The sequence below is a fragment of the Cydia fagiglandana genome, chromosome 17 (assembly GCF_963556715.1).
Source record: "Cydia fagiglandana chromosome 17, ilCydFagi1.1, whole genome shotgun sequence".
Lineage (NCBI taxonomy): Eukaryota > Metazoa > Arthropoda > Insecta > Lepidoptera > Tortricidae > Cydia > Cydia fagiglandana.
The window spans coordinates 6,199,078-6,225,180 of NC_085948.1; the positions used below are offsets into that span (position 1 = coordinate 6,199,078).

General features: G+C 36.1%; 1 protein-coding gene and 1 long non-coding RNA gene across 2 annotated transcripts in view; both read right to left on the minus strand.

The window, feature by feature from the left end:
• LOC134672408 (uncharacterized) overlaps positions 1-26,103 on the minus strand; it is a 91,938-nt gene that overhangs the window by 45,896 nt on the left and 19,939 nt on the right. The window lies entirely within an intron of this gene.
• On the minus strand, positions 16,742-21,552 carry LOC134672694 (uncharacterized). Its single transcript, XM_063530647.1, has 3 exons — positions 21,462-21,552; positions 17,597-17,677; positions 16,742-17,318 (listed from the first exon to the last, which is right to left on the minus strand). Exons 1-3 carry the CDS (start codon positions 21,532-21,534, stop codon positions 16,750-16,752), a joined length of 723 nt encoding a protein of 240 aa, XP_063386717.1. The 5' UTR covers positions 21,535-21,552; the 3' UTR covers positions 16,742-16,749.

Below are 26,103 nucleotides of genomic sequence, written 5' to 3' on the forward strand. Positions count from 1 at the left end.
GAAGTAGACAAATACGATATTAAAAAAATGGAAAAGCAAACAGAGAAAATATGCAATTATCAAGAACTGAAATTGTATAAATAAATGCGGTTAAAATATTAAATTTAAATTTGAGAGTTCAGCTATACCACAAAACATATAGATGGCGCCCTACATCACCATCTTCTTCCGCTGACGTACAAGGTACAGTCAGCAGCAGAAGTTGCTAAGCGGGCGAGGTGTTCACAATGATCTTGACGCGACCTTATTGTTAAAAGAATAAGAGCGTGTCAAGGTAATTTTGAACACCTCGCCCGCTTAGCAACTTCTGCTGCTGATATACTGTCAACTAATACTTACTAAATTTACTGCTGGATGTTTTACTACCTAGGCAAAATAGCAGCAAAGTGTGCGTAGTAAACTAAAGAAAAAAGTTTAATTTACTATGAAAACATAACCACACTTTGCAGTTGGAAATCTGGTTGTCCCCATACAATGACATAGGTCGCAGTTAGTTTAGGTACCAATTGGAAATAAGTTCAACCAAAAACGTCACTTTTGACGCTGACAGAATCAGTATCACATCGAAAACAGATCGAATACTCAGATTTGAATACGCCTAATATAAAATAATTATGAATGATTTAAATAAGTAACATTGAAACGAAGCATGGCATTGTAAAACTTTTTGATACAGTAGGTAGATGAACCTATCAATAAATAACATTCAGCTATGTACATACTTATAACATATAACCGAGGAACCTTTTATTTATAATTAATTTTTAACTAAAACACTGTTTTGTGAGCTTTGCTGAGTAAACTAATTTAGCAAAGAGCACACAAAGTTTATTATTTTAATTAAAGAATACCTTACAACAAATAAATTAATTTAAACTTTTAAACAGTTAATTACGAGAAAGTACTGTCATGTATTTTGCTTACAATTTACATTGTTCAAATAAAGGCACAACTAAAGTTATGGACCCTAAAATGAAACAATTAAAAGTAGAACCAAGTTTAACAAACTTTACTAACAAAACAATTTAAACAGCCGATGTTGTTTATAATTTTAAAACATTATTTTCATGTCGCTGTAAAGCGGTCTTAACTAAATAATACGGATGTACAAAACCAGTACATATTTAATATATTTAATATGTGATTTCTGGGTCGTGATCAAAATTCACTTTTTCTGACTCTGTAAGTGATCCATATTATCATATGGTAGTATTTGAATAAAATAGATCTAGTTTTATTTTTCTTATTTTTCAAGTAAAATTTATCTTATATTAAGTAATCATGGTCACCCTATTTGACATACGCTGTTTGGAAAACGACAAGACGTCACATTGAGTAGGGTGACCAAATTGTATGCAAAAATGTTTGCTTCTACTTGTCGTTTGAAAAATAATCGTCATTATTGGTGATAAACAATAATTAACAATATCATTGTGGTCATCTTTGAATTCTGTATGATGTCTTGTTCTCTTGCCACACGACCCCGAAATCACCCTATATAAATTAAATTTTACAACTTTGTCGCGTTACGTGCTCTGCCAATTAATTGAAAGAGCACGCAACTGAGCAGCTGGAAGGATGTAAGGAAAAGGAGGTGTGAAGAAATTAAAAGTAAGGACTCAGGGGGTAGGTAACGTTTATTTTTCCAAGACTATATGGGTGAGTCAATACGGCACGGCTGGTATTGAAAATTGTCCAATAGCACCGGGAAGTAGTGGGAGCGTGGCAGGTAGTGCGATGTTCCGGGGTGCAGCGCCAAGGAAAAGCGTTCCCACGTACAGGCGCGCGGCGTCGAGGAGGGCGCGCACAGGCGCGCGGCGTCGAGGAGGGCGCACACAGGCGCGCGGCGTCGAGGAGGGCGCGCACAGGCGCGCGGCGTCGAAGAGGGCGCGAACAGGCGCGCGGCGTCGGGGAGGGCGCACAGGCGCGCGGCGTCGAGGAGGGCGCGCACAGGCACGCACAGGCGCGCGGCGTCGAAGAGGGCGCGCGGCGTCAAGGAGGGCGCGCACAGGCGCGCGGCGTGAAGGAGGGCGCGCACAGGCGCGCGGAGTCAAGAAGGGCGCGCACAGGCGCGCAGCCACGAGGAGGGCACGAACGGGCGCACAGCGAGGGTCACCACTTGTATACTTGCAGACTTGTATACTTGTGTCTTTAATTTATAGTAGTATTATTTATTTAGCAAATTACGCCAGGAAGAGAGGGTTTCTTGAAGGTGCGGGGCCTGCCTTGGCCCCGCACGGACCCTTAATTTAGAAAATGCTCGGATGAGAGCTGGCGAAGAACTCAACAGAATGTCGGTTGTTCCGCTTTTATACCTGATTCTTTAGAACATCTAAAGAATCAGATTTACAAGATTTGAAATTTAAAAATAGTCGAGTACCAGTTATGATTTTACCAAAATTTTGAATAACCTTTGCCGAAAGTATACATACTAGTCTTTTTAGTGGTGAGATCCGAACAGTTGAAGGGTGATTGACGGGTTACGTCAATCATCTTACAAAATGTAAACAATGAAAGGATCCCGGAAAACACAGCGATAATATTAACAAAATTCCCCTAGATTTATATAAAATAGTGGGAAAAACCTAAAGGTATGTATTTAGGTGGCTTAGGGCCGCATTGCATATGAAAAGTTATAAAAATAATAGCCCAAAGTAAGCCAGGCAGAAGTCCCAGTCTTCCCATGCATCCTGAGGGTTGAAAAGGACTTTAAGAGTCTTATTAGAGTCTGTAAATTTCAGATACAATTCAAGAAGTATCATAATGTGATCGGAGCCATAATAAGCAAGTCAGAACGATCGGACTTGGAAAGCTAAATGAAGGAATTAGGATACAATAAACAGAGGAAGGAGGTCATTCCAAGGTAAATGCTACAACTTGAAAAAACTTCCATATCTTATAGTATTCCGATTTTCTCTCACTGCCACAGTTGTTGAAAGATCCTATTCAAATGATTCCATACTGAATTTGACGCTATACGGGGTAACAAGAGTCTCCAATTCAACGGTTAAACAAACTTTCTGTACCGTCCAAATACCAGAACAGTGATATAATTCCAATTGCTTACAGAACACGCGCAAATCAAGACTCAGTTGAACCGATATCAGTACGCTCTACGATTACGCGTAGGTTTTATAGTTCCCCAGGTCACGATATATTGGTAGCCAGGCTCTATTTCACCAACCCGCGCTCGCGCACCTAAAGGCTCCTCTTCACGTTGGGCCAACGCCAACGAGGGACGCAGCCATGCGGTAGAATGAGATAGCAATATCACTTGCTCCCTCTAACGCATAAATGCGTCCCTCGTTGGCGTTGGTGTTGGCCCAACGCGAAGAGGAGCCTTAATGGGAATCCATGGCCGGCCAATAGATTTAACCCGGCAAAGATCACAATGCGGGGCAATTACGATTCGCCGAGTCGCCCCTGGGGAGTGCGAAGTTAGTGCTGTGGAAATTTCCGATATAACGAATTTTCCTCATCATAGGTACCTACTTATTCATAACATTATTAAAATATTTCATGTCATTCATAACATTATTAAAATAAAAAATAGATTTGTTGTAAGTCTTGTATAACTTTTGCGAGAAACTGCAATTTTCAAACTCATTTGTGAAGTCCCACGGGTAAAGGTACCTTATGGCGTTCGTTAATGCCGCTCCAATATTATTGCGGCGCTATACGACGTAAGCCGCCATAAAGTACCTTTTTCTGTGGAACGTCACATTTACCCTCCTATCCAGGTAGCGTGTTTAAGCTTTATGCGAGGCGAAGTGATATACTCAGTAACACAGAAAAAAGCAGGGAGCGTATTCTGATTTTAATGTTAAACATCTATGAGCTTCATTAGATTTTTTATTATTATAAAAGTTAGAAGCGCAAAACAAATTCCATACTTACATAAGTATTTTGTAAAAGATCATACTCAAGTTCAGGTGATACATATTCAACAGAGACATATGTATATTCATATACAAAAACGTCACTTTTGACACTGACAAATCCAGATCAAATTCATAACCTGCGGCTACAAACAGAATACGTCTCCTATACAATGTATCAAGGTAATACCGTCTTTTGTTACTTTAATACAATACGAAATACGAACCTATCAAACTTCCGAGACAGCCAATGAAAAGTTTTGAAGTAAATGATTATATAATACGGGTTCACTGAATACGGGAAATTTAATAGGCACATATTTTACGTGTAGATAGATTGTCTAGACAATTTTCGACTCTATAATTAAGTACCTATCATAGTGTATAGGTATCACTCTCTTGCACGATGAATACCATTGCACAATTCAATGTGGGTATATTATTTCACTAGAGAAGATGGCCGATGGGGTCGAAAAGTGCTCGAGTGGAGACTACGGACTAGCAAGCGCAGCGTAGGACGTCCACCCACAAGATGGACAGACGACCTTGTTAAGGTTGCCGGAGGACGCTGGATGCGGGTCGCTTCCAACCGTAACGAATGGAGGTCCAAGGGGAAGGCCTATGTTCAGCAGTGGACGTCTTATGGCTGAGATGATGATGATATTATTTCACTACAGTTGTGTCCCATAGTTTTATTATTATAGATTTTTTTTTAATTATTAAAAGACCGAAATAAATGTCATATAAGTACACGAAGGTAAAAATGACCAAAGTTTAGAGCTGGAATCAAACCAGCGTCCCCCGTTCACCGAATTATTTCATAGAAAGTAATTTAATTTGTTCTTAGAGTACAACGAGTACCTATTATAAGAATCATGAGCTTTTAATGATTTGTAAGGAATGTGTTTCCCAACATCCTAACTTATATAAAATTGAAAAAACCGGGCAAGTGCGAGTCGGACTCGCGCACGAAGGGTTCCGTACCATAAATGCAAAAAAAAAACAAAAAAAAGCAAAAATAAAAAACGGTCACCCATCCAAGTACTGCCCACTCCCGACGTTGCTTAACTTTGATCAAAAATCACGTTTGTTGTATGGGAGCCCCATTTAAATCTTTATTTTATTCTGTTTTTAGTATTTGTCGTTATAGCGGCAACAGAAATACATCATCTGTGAAAATTTCAACTGTCTAGCCATCACGGTACGTGAGATACAGCCTGGTGACAGACGGACGGACGGACGGACGGACGGACAGCGAAGTCTTAGTAATAGGGTCCCGTTTTACCCTTTGGGTACGGAACCCTAAAAAATCGAAAACAGTCAAATGAAGGGGCATAGCCATGGCTAATATGTATAAGCACCTATACATTTAATCGTGTAGGTACAAATGTTTCCCTTATCGTCGGGTGAAAAGCAAAAGTCACTTAGTACCACAACAAGTTCATAGCCATAGTGAACCATATTAGTACTAAAAGAAGGTCGATTTTTGTTTAATTTCTAGGTTTCCGTACCCAAAGGGTAAAACGGGACCCTATTACTAAGACTCCGCTGTCCGTCCGTCCGTCCGTCCGTACGTCTGTCACCAGGCTGTATCTCACGAACCGTGATAGCTAGACAGTTGAAATTTTCACAGATGATGTACTTTCTGTTGCCGCTATAACAACAAATACTAAAAAGTACGGAACCCTCGGTGGTCGAGTCCGACTCGCACTTGTCCGATTTTTTTAGTATTTAGTGACTTTCGTATGTCACCTGACGTTATACTATCTAAGAACATCCGTAAAAAAGTAATGATATAAATGCATTTGTATTTGTAGAATGTCTAGGAAAATTGGGACTAATGTTTGCACGAAGAAGCGGTATCCTCTTAACTGGCTCATCGTGTTATCTAATGCGTATATAAGTAACATGTATTCCCGGTTGTTACCTTTATCACAGGGCGGACACGCCATACATCAAAACTCGTTTGCGTGTATATGTGTGAACGGCACGTCTGTACACGCGTCATTGTGTGAGTAAGTCGCTTAGGGCTACTATTTACATGTTTTTGAGTTCACGGAGCGTTATCGTTGTACTCGTAACGTAAATATCAAACATTTTTATTCCTAAAATTAAAGAACAAACATAATTTACAAGATGGTATTTTCTCCTAGATCCTTGCTATAATAAACTGTTCTATTCATAGGTCACAGCTAATATTATTTGAACGTATATGCGAACTCACTCGTAACCCGTAAAGGCCGTAAAATATTACGTAAAGTATGGTGCGGCAATAAATTACCAAAAATGTCATGTCGAATTGTCGATACACAATTAGCGTAAATAATTACAAAACGCTACTTTTTAATATATGTATAATAAAAATAAATGTTCTTTATTTCGTGAATTTGAAAAACAACCATACATCGCAAAATACATCGGCATTTTGAACGTTGCGTCATCGCGCCGCGGCGTTGCTAGCCGAACTGAGAGTATGTCAGGAGTCCGTCATAACTCAGTCGCGGGGCGAGGTAATCCGAGTCGGGGCGGGGCGGTGCGTGTCCGTTCTGTATGATAATACTATTACTTATTCTGTGCCTTTATGTGTAAGAGTTGTCCACTTAAAAACATGAATATCAAACATAGATAACATCAAACTAACTACCTATCTATAACTAATTTAAGAGCTAATATTGTTTCTCTGGTACCTTTTAGGGTTTCTGGTTTCTCGACCTTTTTTATTTCTCGAGGCACGGGAATTCTCGACCAGGATTTCTCGAGTTTCTCGAGTACCTCGAGAAATTTTGAAAGTTTCAAAAAACACTGTTATTTTAAATTTACTGCTTTATTTCGTTGCTTCAATATGTATAAATTCATTATGTACAAATGATACATTTTTTGTTACCATAAATTGCACTAAATAATCAAAAATTCGACAAAAAAAACTATAGGTGCAGCATTCGCACGCGCCAACGGTGACATTCTATAGTGTATTTCTTTAAAAATTTAACAAAATGTAAACAAACCACAATATGGTATTTTATTAGGCAAGAATATTAAAGTCAATTAATTTTAATCGATGTGACGAACTTACACTTTTACTACGTAATATTAATACTTAGTCAATGTAACAATGAAGCTGCTAAAATTGTGCTATTTTTCATAGGAATGTATACAATAGATTTGATTTATCAATAGTACCTAATTTAGATTTTTAATTTTTTTTTAATTTCAACATATGAAAATCGGTTGAAGCCAGAACGATAGAGGAATGATCGGGGCAGTTTTCTATTTGGTTAGTTCTCTAATAAATGATTTAAGTACCTGAAAATGTCAAAAAAAACCTTCTTTACTTTTATATTGACTACCTAAAGAAATACACTATAGACACATCACATGTGTTATATGCCTGTGTTTTTACTTACCTATAACAAGATATTTATTTCTCGAGTTCTCGAGGCATTGAGTTTTTATTTCCCGTCTCGACAAAGGACAAATTTCTCGAGATTTCTCGCCTCGAGAATTCTCGAGCAGAAACCCTAGTACCTTTATTTTCCCTGAATCCGTTTTGGTCTGGTTCTATTTAATATAAGCTTCTGATGTGGGTCTGATCCTATTTTGTATTATCTTTAAAATATTTTAATCTCGCTTGTGAGACTAAACTAAATGTCCTATTCTCTTCACAGAGAAGGGTGTTAGGGTTTTTAGGTAATGCTACTATTTTACTTATTTATAAATCTTTAGGGATTTGCCCGGTTATATGAGATTGTTTAGTAATTTCGAATATTTCTTCAACTACTGGTTCACAATTTGTATGCTTGATAAATTCCTTGCCATTTTGGATTATAAGAAATATATTTCATTTTAATTCAAACACTGGATAGGAAATTGGGCAGTAGGTTTTTAACGACTTATACGTCGACAAAGTCACAGGTCCCGCTACTACATACGAATATACTAAACATCAATATCACAGATTAAAATGAGGGTTTTAAAGTTTGGTTAGAGGGCTAACCCTCTGCTCTGAAAAGAAAATAACCACACGAGTTATCGCAACGAAACAGTTTCACGCCATATTTCCAAGAACAATAAGCAACAAATCATAATGAGAGATGTCAGTTGTACGTTCTACAATAACATGTGCAGTTTATATCACTTTATATTGTAGTAACTTTCGCTGAAGCTGTGAACTCGAAAGTAGTAAAGCTAAAACTAGCAAGAGGTAAAATAGTGACCGTATGATGTAGGTAGGTAATTTAGAAAACATAATGAGAATCTAAACTAGATCCCAAATATTTAAAAGAAACAATGAGATGAAGAAGCGAGTCACGCTGATTGATGCTGACGAAATGCAATCAGGCGGCCTAGCCAAAGTGACGATCGCTTGCGTTTCGCCATCGAATTGTTTTGTGTCTTTCATCCAAAGAGTAGTATAATATAGTAACAGCACCAGTCATGGGACATTTAAGAGGAAATTTGGAATATTTATGATATTTCCCTTATACATGTAAATGGTCTACCGCTTAGCGTGTTAAAAGATGAAAGTCCTATCCTTCTTTCATGTTTTAGCCGTGTTGTACCAAAGATACTGAAATTAGTTTCCACACATTTAACAAATTAAAACTATGCTTTTTTTCTCCAGTCATGGACACCAAAGCTCCAGTAATGGGCCCCCTGTAATGGACGTGGATCCAGTAATGGGCCCCCTATAATGGACATTGCTCTATCAGTATAAAATATTGAAATGAGGAATAAGTTACGGCAAAAAAATCAATTTTTGGTATAAGCTTTTATCGCTGAATTTATTTTTCTTTCACAGCCAATTATTATTGTATTAGATCCATCGAGACAATTCTAATATACCCAAACACAATTAGTTAGGGTTTATTGCGATAAAGTTCCCACGGCCACCTCCTGTCTCCATCATCAGATTAGGTCCATGTTATCATAATATTGCATTATCACCCGATTTGCATACTTAATTACGTACCTACTTACACAAAATTTCAACTGAGTCGGAAATCGAAAAGTGGCTCAAATTCAGCTACCAAGATTGGACCCACACTAACTAACAGGGCAAGTTAAATAAAAGTTTGGAAAAACGATATTAATTTATCCGAAGTCCGAGAATACCTCCTGATTGACATATTTCGTAACTACATTTAACTTCTGTATTGTTTAAACATGAAATTATGGCATCGCAAGAATCATTCTGTCAATTGTCCCATCATAGGAGGTACGCAGTTTTACAGCTCCTATAATGGGATTGGGCCAAATACCACTATTTTTTACATCTGTGGAGTCACAACATAGGTGTGTTGTACACCTTATCTCATGGTAAATGCAATTAACAAAACACATTCTAGTTTTCATCAAGTATTAATTTATTAAAATTTAATAAATTAACTTACCTCTCTTAGCGAATTGGTTAAGAATTCGTAGTGGTATTTTTTTTGCAGTGACACGACAACTTTTGGGTTGACGCCAATTTCTTAAAAAGCAACCAAATTTAATGAAACTTCAAACTGAAACAGCTCTAGGACTCTTATTTATGATAATATACAGCCAGTGTTTATAAACTACTTTTAGATACTTATTTTAGAGGAATTATGTTTTTTTGTCCCATTACTGGTTCCACGTCCATTATAGGGTATACTACTATATACAGTGAAACCTGGATAAGTGGGATCTCAAGGGACAAGCAAATTTGTCTCACTTAAAGAGGTTTACCACTTAATAATCAAACGAACTTACCTGTGAAGTTTGATTACAATTATACGAGTATCCAAATCCAAGACAACAAATATAATTTACAAGCAGCAGTACATGCAATCATGCCGTCCTTGTATTTTAGAGATATAATATTTAAAAAACAATTTCGCGCTGTTGCCCTACCTCACTACGCCATCGTCCCTCGCCATCCCACTCTAACCCCGCTCCTCAGATACCCGTCATTATTTCAGAGTGAATCTTTTTTGTGTTATGAACAGACACTATTTTATTTTAATTTTCGGGGTTGGGGGGCGGGAATTTGTTGTCTTGGATTTGGATACTCGTATAATTGTAATCAAACTTCACAGGTAAGTTCGTTTGATTATTAATTATACTTCCTATCCAAATCCAAGACAACAAATATAATTTACAAGCAGATGTTCAGAGCCTTGTATCTAAATACAGGTGCGAAAATAAAATGAAATATCGATATGAAATCAGTAAGTTACGTATACCGTTACTGATATGACTGATTTCAGCTGAAGAGATTTACCTGCAAATGTAATTTTATATAAGTATAGCATTGTATATTATAATGATAAGCATCATTGATTAACGGGTAAAATTAGGTACCTTTTATATTCCTTTTTGGTGAAAGAAAAAAAAATCATAAATAAATTAAACTTTCTTAGTTTTTATTGTAATACTATAACTATAACTTTAAAAAAACAACTTCTTAAAATTATGGTTATAACTGTTGTATAATGTAATTTTGCCTTTGCATATGTAGACCATTGAAAGGTGTGTTCAATCTTTAGTTATAGCTCTGAACCAATTTTTATACCACTTTATACCCATTATATTATTCGAATTTCAATTTAAATTTAACTAAGATATACATTGTTTTAATTTTCAAGATTATAATTACTACAACGGTGTAGGTTGTTTTCTGCCAGACACTATACATAATAAATAAGCTGTTTTTTATCATTTAGATTTTACCAACCACTCACTGGATGTAATTATTTTTTGGGTTATGATTAATCTATGAATGTATGTCTTTTTAAGTATTGACAAGTAGAATAAAATATAACTTTATGACAGTTTGCAATGAAGATCCAATACAACAATAAATACCCTCTTCTATACAAAGCCTGTGGGTAAAAGAGATTTTTCTTCATTGTAAGGTTGTCATAGAAATCAAGTTTCTATACATTTAGACTAAGCCCGGACAATGACTAGCAGAAAAGCCTGTAGGTGCTGTTTTGAAACTTATAATTTTTCAAATTTTCAATTATAATTCAGCTTCAAGTTATAGATTTATATAGTTGGTCAAACCAATTTGTCAGTCAGTAACAGGAAAACTATACTCATCCTTTCCTTTTGGGTGCTAGTACTGGCGTAAGACAAAGATAGTACGATTCGCTCTGTCTTTGATTGAAATGAGACAGTCACATTCTCAAACGATATGTAAATAGCTAAATAATGTATATAATAGACTACCTTCATTAATAAATAATTCGTCTTTCTTTACGTATCTGACCGATGACGACTACACGTGATACAAGTGGCAAGTAAACTTTGGTAGATTGTAGTGTAGGTAGTTAGGTCTTAAATTATGATATATTTGTGTATAAGGCATTTACTTGAAATTTATCATTCAAGGAGTAACTTATAGTAACTTTTTTTAAAAATAACAATTATACTGTGCAGCGTGCACAGTATTCTTGTGATACACAATCAACAATAATTATTTAAGCTTTCTCGTGTTACGTAGCATTCAATAGGGTATTACATAGGTGCTATAAGTATTTAAATAAATTATTTTACACCATGCATAAAATACATAGATTAGAGTTATTGTTAAACACAAGTTCTATTTTATAAATTGGATAGAAATATAACAATACACTCTTTTTGTTTGGGCAGTCGTGTAAAAAGTAGGTGAGTTGACCGTGACGTCACGATCTAATGTTTCATATAAATTCCATGTTAGCAAATCGTTTTGACAGTTCTAAAAAGGTAACTGATTTGTAGTAGTAGTAGTAGTAGTAGTAGTAGTAGTAGGAAAATACCCTATTATAACTGTACAGCAATATAATATGACAACCTAGAGCATTTAAATTAATGACAATATTTAATTTTATTATTGTTGATGGATATCAATCTTTTATTGCGATTGTCAATCTAGCTATTTAGCGAATGCGACTCATGTAACAGGTTACAGCATTTAACTCTGGTTGCATTGTTGTGCAATTGTGCATATTGGTTTTCAGCTAAGGATTCCAGCGTTGATTTCGCGTCGTGGGATATATGCATCAACCACGGTGCAGCCCTTGTTAGTTGCGGCGACGGTCCCCTGAAGTTTAGAGCTGAGATAACCAGTAAGCAAATCGTACTGGATTTGTTACGAGTAGGTAAATCGGGCTCGTTGAGATGCTATATATTTGACTGCAGGACAAAGATGCTGTTTGAAGCTATTTGGAACACATAACTTCGTTATATGTATGTAATTTCGGTGGTTGGGTAATGTAAAACCGGTTAAAGGGTTATATCTCTTTCCATATATTGTTTACTCGTCATACAGCACTGTTGGTGTACTTAACAGGATTTTAGGCTGCATTAACACCAGTTAAATTGCTTCAACGTAACTAAAATCTCCTTTGTATTTCACATACGTAAAGTCACATCATCACTATTAAAGTGGAGGCAACATAAAGGTCTGAATGCAGACTATGACAAGTACATTACATTGGCATCAACACTGTTACAGTGGAGCACGGTTATATATCTTTGACTCATTTTATAACGATCAAAGCGTCTGCAGAACAAACATACCGAAGAGCGTAAAGACCGAAGAACGAAGTGACTGAAGAACGAAGTGATCGAAGAGCGAAGCGACTGAAGAGCGTATCATCAGAAGAGCGAAGCGACCGAAGAGCGTAGTATCCGAAGAGCGAAGCGACCGAAGAGCGTAGCATCCGAAGAGCGGAGAGACCGAAGAGCGTAGCATCCGAAGAGCGAAGCGGCCGAAGAGCAAAGCGACCGATAAACCAAATGACCGAAGCAATCGAAGAGCGAGTCAGCCATTATTATGTAGTTTTTGATATTATGCAATTATCGTCATAAATCTTCAACACAGTAAATGTGGAGTAAGGATAACCTCGTTACTATTAATGAGGAGCAAATTCAACCTCGACGCTGTGAAAGCGGAGCTCTCGACACAATTACTGTGGAGTAAAAATAGCCTCATCACTATTAAAGTGGGGCAAACTTACCCTCAACGCTGTTAAAGCGGAGTTCTCGACACAATTAATGTGGAGTAAAGATAGCCTCGTCACTATTAAAGTGGGGCAAATTTAGCCTCAACGCTGTTAAAGCGGAGCCCTCGACACAATTGATGTGGAGTAATGATGGCCTCTTCACTATTAAAGTGGGGCAAATTTACCCTCAACGCTGTTAAAGCGGAGTTCTCGACACAATTAATGTGGAGTTAAGATAGCCTCTTCACTATTAAAGTGGGGCAAATATAACCTCAACGCTGTGAAGGCGGAGCTCTCGACACAATGAATGTGGAAAATTTTGCCTCGACTTCTCGTTTGTAACTAAATATTTATCCTATATGAATTTTAATTTATATGTGTTATTTAATGTGCAATATCATAAACTCTCCTTTTGTCATTGACTTTTATTTGGTAACACGGTTTATACCGAGTACTTACCTACCTGTTTGATGATCATCTCGTTGCATAGTATACCTAAGTTTCTAAGTACTCACTCTACGTAAACTACCAAATTCTGAATCCCAGTTGTCATTAGGAGGTTTACTTATATTTCCGATACGATTTACGCATGAGTTTACGATCCTCGACGCTATTGTACTAGCGGAGTATTATTATTTGACGTAGTCTATAATATTACACAAATCAAGTCCCAATACTTTGACCATGATTTATTTCATTCTAAAATTACATTGAGTTGATAATATGCGAGTGCATAAAAAGAAATTGATGTTAGCACATTCATGAGGTTTACTTACTCGTACAAAGATATACTGTTCACACTTGGTACGCCTCCATTATACAGTACTGTTGTAGAAAGTAACTGGCTATGTGATATTAAGCATATAGCATTGGTACTTAATAGTGTCAATCAGTAATGTCTATTTATCACAAAGCAGGAGATCTGATGAGCAAAAGGAGGCGACCACACCGACTGGACCCAAGACTCGACGATACTGCGATGTGCGATTACAACCAGTACCTAATCCGTTTTAATCCTTACGATACATTCACTATGTCGGTATCGGAGCACGCATAGCGCGTGCTCGTCGTATACATCGGTCACTGGCAACAGCCGGTCAAACTATTCTTCAAGTATCTTGTAGATCGTGTATTTAATGAATTTTTTTATGTACCTACATATAAAATATAGGTATCTGTATACCTACAGGTATGAGGATACCTCCTCATAAGTTGCTAATTAAACTTATTGGTTAAGTAAAGAATAAGTCTATATGCACAAAGACACATTTGCTACCGTGCATAGGCACTTAAATATTACCAATCGGCAAGGATTAATATTGTTACCTATCTTTTTTATTACACAGTAGGGTAGATCTATAATTTTTATTCAATTCGGATATAGTTTGTATACCTAGTACCTACTAGTATACAGTATATAAAATCTGTAGGCGAAAGCATGTCAATATAATATAATAATATGGTGTTCGCATTCGTAAACAATTTATTGAGCGAACATTGCATAGTATGAATGTAACATATTTTATTCAAAACATGAAATGTTAGTAATATGGTACATATTACTATAATCTTTGAATTTTTTATTAGTCATATAACTGGGTTAAAGATCATTTTGTGATTTATCTATTTATAGCTCCGTACTTATTTCATCCGTGATTATTTTATTTTAAAAAGGAGGTAGTTGTAACAAGTGATTTCGTACGGAAGCAAAGATTACTTACTTACTTAGTTGATTTATTACGTAATGACTTTATAACGCTAAATGAAAATACGATTTCAAATTAAAGATTACTAGCCATGTAAAGTATTGCAAACGAGACTAGACTTGCCGTGCCGAAAAACCATTCATTTGTTGCTCGGCCACGGCGGCCGGCGGTACAAGTATTGTTTTGATTCTATAATTATTCAGCGCTTAATAGACATATTAAAATTACTCACCCTAACTTCATCAATCGACACACACACAGACATTTTTAGAGGAACACTATTTTGGCGAAAATACGTGTGATTCGGACTAACACAAAAACATGTAATGACGGGTATCTGAGGAGCGGGGTTAGAGTGGGATGGCGAGGGACGATGGCGTAGTGAGGTAGGGGAACAGCGCGAAATTGTTTTTTAAATATTATATCTCTAAAATGTGTGACAAGGACGGCATGATTCCATGTACTGCTGCTTGTAAATTATATTTGTTGTCTTGGATTTGGATAGGAAGTATAATTACCCAGGCTCCCAGTTAGCCAGGTACAAATAATTTTTTGTCTCATTTATAGAGGGTTCCATTAATAGAGGTGAGAATAGAGTATACTTCAGTTATAGAGGTGGTTAATAAGGTATTTAGTGATTATCTTTAAAAATAAATAAGGTAAAATAATCCTTGTCCCTAAATATTTTTAAGTCTGTTTAAATATTTCTTTGAATTTATTTTGAATGATTCTTCAAAGGATAGATATTTCAAAATTAAATTAAATTTGATACAGACTTCCTTGCGTATTAGAAATTTAATAAAAGAAAAATTATTTTTTCGTGTTACTTATCAAAATTTCAGCTTTCGTTTCGATAGTTTTAACTACTTACATAAATTAACTAAATCAAACTTGAAGTTGTTTAGACACAATTAGGCAAATGCGGAATTTGTGGATAGACTAAGAGTTAGTAAGAATACGGAAATTGTTCAGTGAAGTCCAAGTTAGAGAGGTCATAGATTGACGTTATCTCAGATAGACCTCTGTCAATTCCCTATACAATTCTAAAAAACAATTAGGAAAATGTAATCTTATAAATATAGTCTCAGTAAAGGAGGTAAAATACACTCTCTGTCTCAATTATAGAGGTAAATGTGACTATAAAATCACCACAACGAATTTCAGTTATAGAGGTTTGTTTTTTCTCAGTAACAGAGGTAATTCAGTGCTAAAGTGTCGGGACCGCACCATGAGTCCCAGCTATAGAGGTTTCTCACTTATCCAGGTCCTAACCTTAACCAGGTTTCACTGTATTTAGTACCAATATAAAAGTTGATGTTAGCGAAAATGAGACGTCAAAAAGAGATCAATTTTAAAGTTCCAATAGAGCTTCTATTTATGCTCATGTCACCTCCTATTTTTGACTATACATTTTCTCTGGGTTTCTCTTACGTACTTAGGCGTATTTTACGTTTATTCCTTTAATAATCTGGCAAAACTAACTATTCAAGTTATTCAAGTAGGCATATTACAATGTGCTTATTCATTCATTCATTCATTATTTATTCATAAAACATAATATTTTACATGTGGAATAAGGTAGGTACATAGACAATTTATACACTAGATCTTAGGTATGAATGTCAAATAAAGCTACACCGGCTCCAACTCTACACCTCTGCACTGCCTCGAGAAGATTCAAGTCCCCCCTCAGTTGGACAATTGATTGTCAATATTAGATATTTTTCTTGGTACTTAATTATTTTGTTTTTTTTTTCTTATATGAAGGAAATTTATTCCATACGGCATACTAGTAAAGTAAATAGTACCCGCTCTCATATTGTTAGTATAGATAAGTATATTTGCCAGCACTAGACCTGCCAATGACATCAATATTGAAGTAGAGGAATAAAGCCTGGATTTTGGGCAAAAATAACTGTTATACAACTACGCAATCTAGCAAGCAAGGATTAAAACAAATTCCCCCTAGGGTCCCCTTGACCCATAATATGGTGGAAAGATTTGCTGGCTATGGATGAGGTCTTGGTGGCTCAGATGGCAGGGCGCTAGAGTATCGATCCAGAGGCCGTGAGTTCAAGTCTCACCCAAGACACTAATTTTTCCACTGTTAAATTTATTCTATACTTAATTAATACTCGTAGACGTATCGTATCGTTCGCAGACGTTTCTGCTTGTTACAAATTAAAATAAGGATTAAAACACACAAAAAGATTAAGAAAATTTATCTTTACATTTTTCTATACAGACCTGACAAATGAAAGTAGGTTCTTCGGTTGTAGTAGGAGCGGCAGTGGTGGTTGGCTTCGGTTTCCACCCATAATGGCTTGGATAGTAACCGTAATCGGGCCAGATGAGGTATGGATTGTGGTCTAAATAAATCGGTGTTTTTTCTGTTGTTGTTGTTGTTGTTGTAGTGGTTGTTGTTGGTTTGGGTTTCCAAAAGTGAGGTGCGGGGTGATAGTCTATCTCAGGCGCGTCGATGAAATATGGATTGTGATCTAGGTAGATGGGCGGTTCAGTGGTCGTTTTAGGCGCTTCAGTGGTTGGTTGCTGCGTTTTTAGATTCCAGTGTGCGTAATGTGGGAAGTGGTCATAATCTCCAGACCCATCGTCAATGAAATATGGGTTGTAATCCAGATATGTGGGCTTTTTTGTGGTAGTGCTCGTAGTCGGTGCTTTGGTCGATTTGGTCATTGAACTCCAATGCGTGAAATCGTATTTCGCGAAAACTTCTGCGTTGGCGTGTTGGTTGTCGTGCAGATAAGTTAGAAAAGATTCATCTGAAATCAATTGTAATATTTATTTAATATTCTCTAGGTATAGTAGGTATGTCATATTTTATTATCGCATAAAATATATAGAGTTAAACCAAGATAAGTCTGCAGACGTCTGCAGCGATTTTAATAGCCCAGAAGTGCAAGTATCATTTGAAACGCAAACTTCTATGATTAATTATGAGTTTATGACGTATACATAACACTTGCACAATCTGTGCTGGCTAAATCGGTGCATAGTTATCTTGGTGTAACTTTTTGTAGGTAAATAAGGTTCTCTTTACCATGATCGTATCTCTTGGTAGCATGTTTAGAACAGTACAGAGGGCATATTTTGAAACAAAATATTAGTGGCTTCCCCTTGTCTGTAAAAAAAAACAAATTTTGTTTTATGTTTAATAATAAGAAATAACTTTTAAATTGATGATACCCCCAGAACTTACATTATATTCTTGCGGATAACAAGAATTTTATAAGCTAAGGCTATCCGGAAAATCACAGATCATATTGAGGCTACAACAAAAGCAATAAAATTTATTGCGATTTAAATGTTACAAGACAACAGCGCCACAATTGTCACTAGATATCATATGTTCCGGTAAAGCACTTCGGTTTTGCTTTCACATATATAATATTTGGGAACCGAGCATTGCTCGCAAAACATAAAAACTAAAAAATACGCGTTTTCAAAAAGATAAGATCCTAGCTAGATCGATTTTTCGCCCCCGAAAATTTTCATCGAAATCGTTAGAGCTGTTTCCGAGATCCCCGATATATAATATATTTATAAAAAAAATGGATCGTTTAAAGGTATAAGATTAAGAAATGTAGGTAATAACTTTATTTTACAGTAACTACCTAAGTACTGAATAGTAGGTCGGTAAACATTTAAGATTTCGCTACCTTTACCTCAGAACTTTGTTATTTATTTCAAAGATCGAATATGTGTCTTAATAGCAACATATTTTCAAAAGGTACCTATCGATTGTATAAAATACATTTATTTACGGCACACCAGGTAGTCAAAAAGAGCGTCCCTACTTAGTGTAATGCCACAGCAAGCCGCAGCAGATTCTAGGTATTCTGTTTTGTTAAATTAATTGTTAAGTCGTAAAACAATAATTAAACTGATAAGTTACATGTATACATGACATGTTCCCTTGTCTGCTGTCTAAGCCGGTTCAGGAACTAATTGGTTGCCTCCGATTTCACTTGACTGAATTTCCTCATCAGTCTCATCACAGTATGTCTGACCTCAAACTTGGAACTTTCAAAACAATGTGTACGTAAGTACGTAAATCCTAATTGTTAACTAACACAATATTGGCGTGTTTACAAACGTTGTCTATGTTGTTCTTGAGGCTTTCAGAATTATACAGGGTGATTCATCCACATTATTGTGATAAATTGCTCATTTGCTATCTATTTTACTAGATTTTGTTATAAAATTCAACATGTGTCATCATCCCTATTATGGTCACCCTGTAACAACTAATTAATGACATAGCAACTAATAAAACCTCTTTGACTGACACACAGTGAGATACGATGGTCATAATTGAGACAGACTATATGGTGTTTCAAAAGTAACGGAATCACATTCAATTTGACACTTGCCACGGATAAGGCAGAGCATTGGTATTGGACAGACCTATTCTAATTGTAACGTTTCTAATCTAACTAATATTGGTACAGAACACTAGTTTATGATTTACTGAATCCGTACACTCTAAAAAATGAAGACCAACTAAGAGCAGTTTCTTCTTAGTTGACGTTAAGTTAATTACAACAATTACGATCTTATATAAATCAATGAAAGCTGATTACTTAAAACAATAAGTGTATCTGTGATTGAACTAATAAAGTAGGTATTGATTAATCCTAACAATTGTATACCTTGCATCTATTATTAACTTGTTGACATAATTATGTAACGTAGGTTGATTCAATAAATATCAAGCTTAGTTGATCTTACTAGGGTCAATTAGTTACCATAATTCTTTTTCATGTATATATTGAACAAGATCTTAGTTGGCTCAGTTACATAGCAATAGTAAGATCAATCAGAATTACCTTATTTGAAATGTCGAAGTCCTTGTTAGGCTCGTATGGAATCAAGATGCTTGATTACGACTATCAAAATATTGATAGGGCCAACCAAATTTTTTTTAGAGTGTAGCATTACCTAATCCTGCTCACGTCTCCTGAATTACCCTGTATGACTGAACACGGTACAAGGGTACGGATCACATCGGGGAGGTACCTTACCAGCCTTGATTGGGTGAAAGGATTAAATTTAGGAAGAGGGATTACATGTTTCCGATCAATACTTATTGATGTTATTAGATTATGTGTTCCGAAAACATGTAGAACCTAACATTTTGCCACAAAATTTTGATATTGCCTACAAATGCTTTGCCACAAAATTTGGATATTCATAAATTATCCAGCTATCGTGTATACCACCATTACCATTATTGGTTATGTAGGTAACCATTATTTGCACTGACTACTCAGTACCGTTATAGACCGGGAGATAGTGACACATTTTACTGGATCATTTGTACCAGTATGGCGGTTCGTCAGGGGTCTAAGTACGTAATGAACGAAATAAAAATGATGGTCATAGCGCTGGTACCGGCGGCCCAATCGCGTGGGCGTTAGTCGAACGTGTCGAATAAAATACGAGTGTTGAACGATTTGTTCCACAAAAATCCTCGTATTTTCCGATAGTCCATAAAAAAGAAGTAGGCGGTAGCGTAATGCTATACTTCTCCGGTGTGACTTACAGCCCGCCATACTGAGGCGAACACATTAATTTAAAAAAAAACAATTCAATCATTTGTGCCAAGCTAATTTTTGCACAGGTGATCATCGTCGAGCAGCCATTCATGGACATCACCATGCCATACTCTTCGGACGGTTCCAAATGGCCGCCATACCGCCGCAAGGGAGTTAATTCTTTTTTTTTTTGCTAAACGATTTGTACCAGTATTGCATTAAAATTTTTGGAAAGTATTTGATAAAATGTGAGCGTTATTATAATTGCCATACTTATAGTAGGGGGAAAAAGTGCTGCCATACTTGAAAAACTTATTTAATCGACACGTTTCAAAAATACGACTATGTATAAGTAAAATATTTTTTTACAGGATGGCATCATCATATTCTGTTTGTTTGGATACAATTATACCTAAAAAAAAATATTCCAGATTATAACTACGGGGCGGACGACTGTGAGACTTAAGCCAAGACTTAAAACAAAAAAATATTTTTTGACGATTTGTACCAGTATGGCATTTGTATTTTTGGAAATTATATGATGCAATGTGACCATTATTATATTTGCCATACTTCTAATAGGGGGAAAAAGGGGCACCATACTTGAAATAAAAAATAAATATTGTACACATTTGCCACCTCCTACAGGTATGGCATTATGACTTATGAGATTTCCATTTAAGTTCACACAGAAAGTCTTGAAAAAAAAATTGAAGATGGTACAAATCGTTTAGCAATAAAAAAAAAATTAACTCCCTTGCGGCGGTATGGCGGCCATTTGGAACCATCCGAAAAGTATGGCATGGTGATGTTTATGAATGGCTGCTCGACGATGATCACCTGTGCAAAAATTAGCTTGGCACAAATGATTGAATTGTTTTTTTTTAAATTAATGTGTTCGCCTCAGTATGGCGGGCTGTAAGTCACACCGGAGAAGTATAGCATTACGCTACCGCCTACTTCTTTTTTATGGACTATCGGAAAATACGAGGATTTTTGTGGAACAAATCGTTCAACACTCGTATTTTATTCGACACGTTCGACTAACGCCCACGCGATTGGGCCGCCGGTACCAGCGCTATGACCATCATTTTTATTTCGTTCATTACGTACTTAGACCCCTGACGAACCGCCATACTGGTACAAATGACCCAGTAAAATATGTCACTATCTCCCGGTCTATTAGCACTTGTTTGAATGTCTTGAATAAGTATATGCAATCTAAAGAAGGGTTATTTCTGCGGTCTTTTTGCCTTCAGTATCTTTATGTTACCATATTAAATTAAATATAATTTAACTTCAGTATCTCCAGGATTCTACATCTGATTATTTCCTAAAATAATCTATTTTTTACCCTATTTCAGTTACCTTTAAATAAAAAGAATGCCGAGCACAGTCCACAAACACTCAGGCACAATATTAAAATGAAATGTAAATCCATGTCTGTAGTACTCGAGAATGCAACTAAGTATGTAGTCGTAGACTCGAGTCCTTTCACTTCCACATGGACACAGGTTTCCTCGATATTCTCCGCCATCTTTATATTATGTTGCATTGGTCAGTAGCTCTATTACGTGTAGGGAACGTACGGATAGCAATTACAATAGGTACTTTGTCAGTTTTATTTTTTGTCAGTTGTCGATATTTGGTGGACAGATAGAGTTCCTTATTCTGTACTATAATTCTGAGTTACGAAAACGGAAAATTACATACATCTTCTTGTTCTTCTTCTTATATTTTTGTCCGATTTTGGGATTTCCCATTTATTCCGCCCAGAATGAGGAGCTCTTCAAACCAACCAATTTGTATAGGTACTAATCTAACGAAAAATAATGAAGTGCGAGTCGGACTCGCCCACCGAGGGCTCCGTACTTTTTAGTATTTGTTGTTATAGCGGCGACAAAAATACATAATTTGTGAAAATTTCATCTGTCTGGCTATCACGGTTCATGAGATGCCTATAGCCTGGTGACAGACAGATGGACAGTGGAGTCTTTAGTGGGTTCCGTTTTTACTCTTTGGGTACGCAACCCTAAAAAATAAACAACTAAATAAAAATTGGTCCACTTACCAAATAGGACACAATCGTGATAAGTTTTTCCTCCTAAAATTAATCTTTTCGACGCCGTGTCAAACACAAAAGCTGTCACGCGGATGCCACGTCACCGAAGTGTTACTCGTAAAACTGAAGTTGAGCTTTATGCATATGCACATAAGTCTATGTTGCTCTGTGGTTTGTGACCGATTAATCAGTCTTTGGCGTTGAACCTGCGGTGCGGATATATCGGTCATTGGCGTCCAAAAAGTTAAAGGGCAGATCACAGTCACTTTCATAAAAATCTGTAACTTTTACTTTTGGTAAAATTAGGTCCGCGATAAAGTTTAATAAACATGCAGGCGGCGATATGATATCACGGTGCATACTTAATGCGCGAAGAAGCGAGAAAACTAGGAAATGCACTTTGAGCTCCAGCGTGCATCTCATCGAAAGTTATTACCCACTTTAAACTCAGCTTAACTTAATAAGAAATCGCAAACTTTTCTACAGATGTAATTCACAGACCATTGTATTCGTTTTGTTCGGTTAATACTTATTATGGCTCCTCTTCACGTTGGGCCAGCGCCAACGCCAACGAGGGACGCATTTATGCGTTAGAGGGAGCAAGTGATATTGCTATCTCATTCTACCGCATGGCTGCGTCCCTCGTTGGCGTTGCCGTTGGCCCAACGTGAAGAGGAGCCTTTCAATAAAACGGGCCAAGTGCGAGTCAGACTCGCGCACGAAGGGCTCCGTACTATTATGCAAAAAACGGCAAAAAATCACGTATGTTGTATGGGATATAAATATTGTATTATTTTGTTTTTAGCATTTGTTGTTACAGCGGCAACAGAAATACATCATTTGTGAAAATTTCAACTGTCAGAGATTTTGATAGCCCAAGCAGTGTAAGTGTTATTTTAAACGTCAAACTTCTATGTAAAAATGTCGTATAAATTACACTTGCACTGCTTTGGCTATCATAATCGCTGCAGACTATTCTTGGACTAACTCCATAAGAATTTCAAATTAGTTTAGTAAAATCCAGCGTCGTATAGTAACAGCACCAGTCATGGGACATTTAAGAGGAAATTTGGAGTATTTATGATATTTCCCTTATACATGTAAATGATCTACCGCTTAGCGTGTTAAAAGATGAAAGTCCTATCCGTCTTTCATGTTTTAGGCGTGTTGTATCAAAGATACTGCAATTAGTTTCCACATATTTAACAAATTAAAACTATGCTTTTTTTCTCCAGTCATGGACACCAAAGTTCCAGTAATGGGCCCCCGGTAATGGACGTGGATCCAGTAATGGGCCCCCTATAATGGACATTGTTCTATCAGTATAAAATATTGAAATGGGGAGTAAATTACGGCAAAATAAATCAATGTTTGGTATAACCTTTTATCGCTGAATGTATTTTTCTTTCCACAGCCAATTATTATTGTATTAGATCCATCGAGATAATTCTAATATACCCAAGCACAATTAGTTAGGGTTTATTGCGATAAAGTTCCCATGGCCACCTCCTGTCTCCATCATTAGATCAGGTCCATGTTATCATAATATTGCATTATCATCCGATTTGCATACTTAATTACGTACTTACACAAAATTTCAACTGAATCGGAAATCGAAAAGTGGCTCAAATTCAGCTACCAAGATTGGACCCACACTAACTAACAGGGCAAGTTAAATAAAAGTTTGGAAAAACGATATTAATTTATCCGAAGTCCGAGAATACCTCCTGATTGACATATTTCTTAACCACATTTTATTTCTGTATTGTTTAAACATGAAATTATGGCATAGCAAGCATCATTCTGTCATTTGTCCCATCATAGGAGGTACGCAGTTTTACAGCTCCTATAATGGGATTGGGCCAAATACCACTATTTTTTTTACATCTGTGGAGTCACAACATAGTGTGTTGTATACCTTATCTCATGGTAAATGCAATTAACAAAACACATTCTAGTTTTCATCAAGTATTAATTAATTAAAATTTAATAAATTAACTCACCTCTCTTAGCGAAGTTGTTAAGAATTCGTAGTGGTATTTTTTTTCAGTGACACGACAACTTTTAGGTTGACGCCAATTTCTTAAAAAACAACCAAATTTAATAAAACTTCAAACTGAAACAGCTCTAGGACTCTTATTCATGATAATATACAGCCAGTGTTTATAAACTACTTTTAGATACTTATTTTAGAGGAATTATGTTTTTTTGTCCCATTACTGGTTCCACGTCCATTATAGGGTCCACTACTATATACACTTATACATTATTATTATATGCTAAGAGTGTCTGAGCATAAACATACGAAAGGAAAAGCAGCCCACAATATGTAAAGCAGCTTCCAGACTTTACAACTTTTGCAGCGTAATCGATAAAAGCTTTATAGCTTTTGTTATTTTAATACTTAGATCATACTGAAAATTCCTGACCACTTAAAAAAAAAGTCGTATCATATATCAGAATCCAAAAACTTTCAGTATGGCCCACGTATATGCGTGATTTTGGCTGAGCTTCGATCACCTTATGATAATGGTATACTATATGTCGCAGTCAAAAGTATGAACTGGTCAAAAGAACTTTTAACCGACAAAAACAGGCAAAACTGCTTCTGACTGAGCATGTTGGTCAAAAGTAGTTTTATACCTGAAAATCATTGGTTAATAGTAATTGTGACTGTTACTATACCAGCTCAAGAAATGGCTGTTAACAAAAAGTTTCTACAATTTAAATGAATATTTTATGTACATAGACAATTAATAGTTATGATATGATGTTATGTTATTGTTATTGTTTATTTGTTTTTTTTTTTTGCATGCATTAGGTTAGTTTATAATTGTACGCCCGAAATGGGCAAGCTGATGGACTTCTGCAATATTTATAAGACCTATGTACCAACACAGCTTTGACAATAAAGAAATCTTATCTTATCTTATCTTATCTTATAAGTCAAAAGTACTCGCAGAGATAGGTAGGTTAGGGTTTTTTTTTGCTACGCCCAAAAAACGAAACTGTTCCCAGAGATAGGTAGGTTAGGGTTATTTTTTTTGCTACGCCCTAAAAACGAAACTGCTGCCAGAAATAGGTATGATTTTCAGGTAAAACTACTTTTGACCAACATGCTCAGTCAAAAGCAGTTTTGCCTGTTTTTGTCGGTTAAAAGTTCTTTTGACCAGTTCACACTTTTGACTGCAACATATACATTGAGACCGTCCATGGGACGGTTGCCCTAGGGACTACTTAATATGTATAAAGAATGGACAGATTAAAAAAGTGACAATTCTAAGTAATTCATTATTGTTTTGATTATTAATATTATATATTACACAGTCCTATTTTGCCCTTGACTGACTAGAATAAGATTGGACGGCTTTATAGTGAATTATTTTATTGCGCAATGCAAAAAAAGCAGAGCAATTTAATTTAATAGCAAAGTGTGTAATGGCTATGACACTGTATGTACGTTTCGTTATCATAGTAATATGGAAGCATTGTCCCCTTGTTTTTGCACAGTACCTATTATTTATTATATTATGTACTCGTTAAAGCCTTTAAAAAGTTGAGTCTTGGCCATAATTAATTAATTAACAAAAGTTACTCAATACTTATATGAGAACTCTCGAAACAAAATGACGGCGATGACGTACAAATTAATAATTCTCTTCATTTTAAATTCTCTTTTACAGGTACTTTCGGCAAAATTTAAACACCCAATTAGCAGCATTAATATTGCAGGAAATATGAAACTATTGCAATGTTATTCCTAGAAACATCTTTCAATCATTGAAACATCAATCGTCCTCACATTGAACCTTTTTTTTAAACTGAATTATAATTATACTTTCAGCAAAACGTCTTATACGTTACCTTAAGTTGCGTCTAAGTTTGTGTCTAAGGTTAAGTGCCGTTTTGGTTGGTGAAATGTAACAAATGTCACTTTTGACACTGACA

Coding starts and splice junctions, on each gene's coding strand:
- LOC134672694 (XM_063530647.1), bottom strand. CDS start 21,534: ATGGATTTACATTTCATTTTAATATTGTGCCTGAGTGTTTGTGGACTG. Junction 17,678..21,461: donor GGCATTCTTTTTATTTAAAG/GTAACTGAAATA, acceptor TTTTTTTTACAG/ACAAGGGGAAGCCACTAATA. Junction 17,319..17,596: donor TACCAAGAGATACGATCATG/GTAAAGAGAACC, acceptor AATTGATTTCAG/ATGAATCTTTTCTAACTTAT.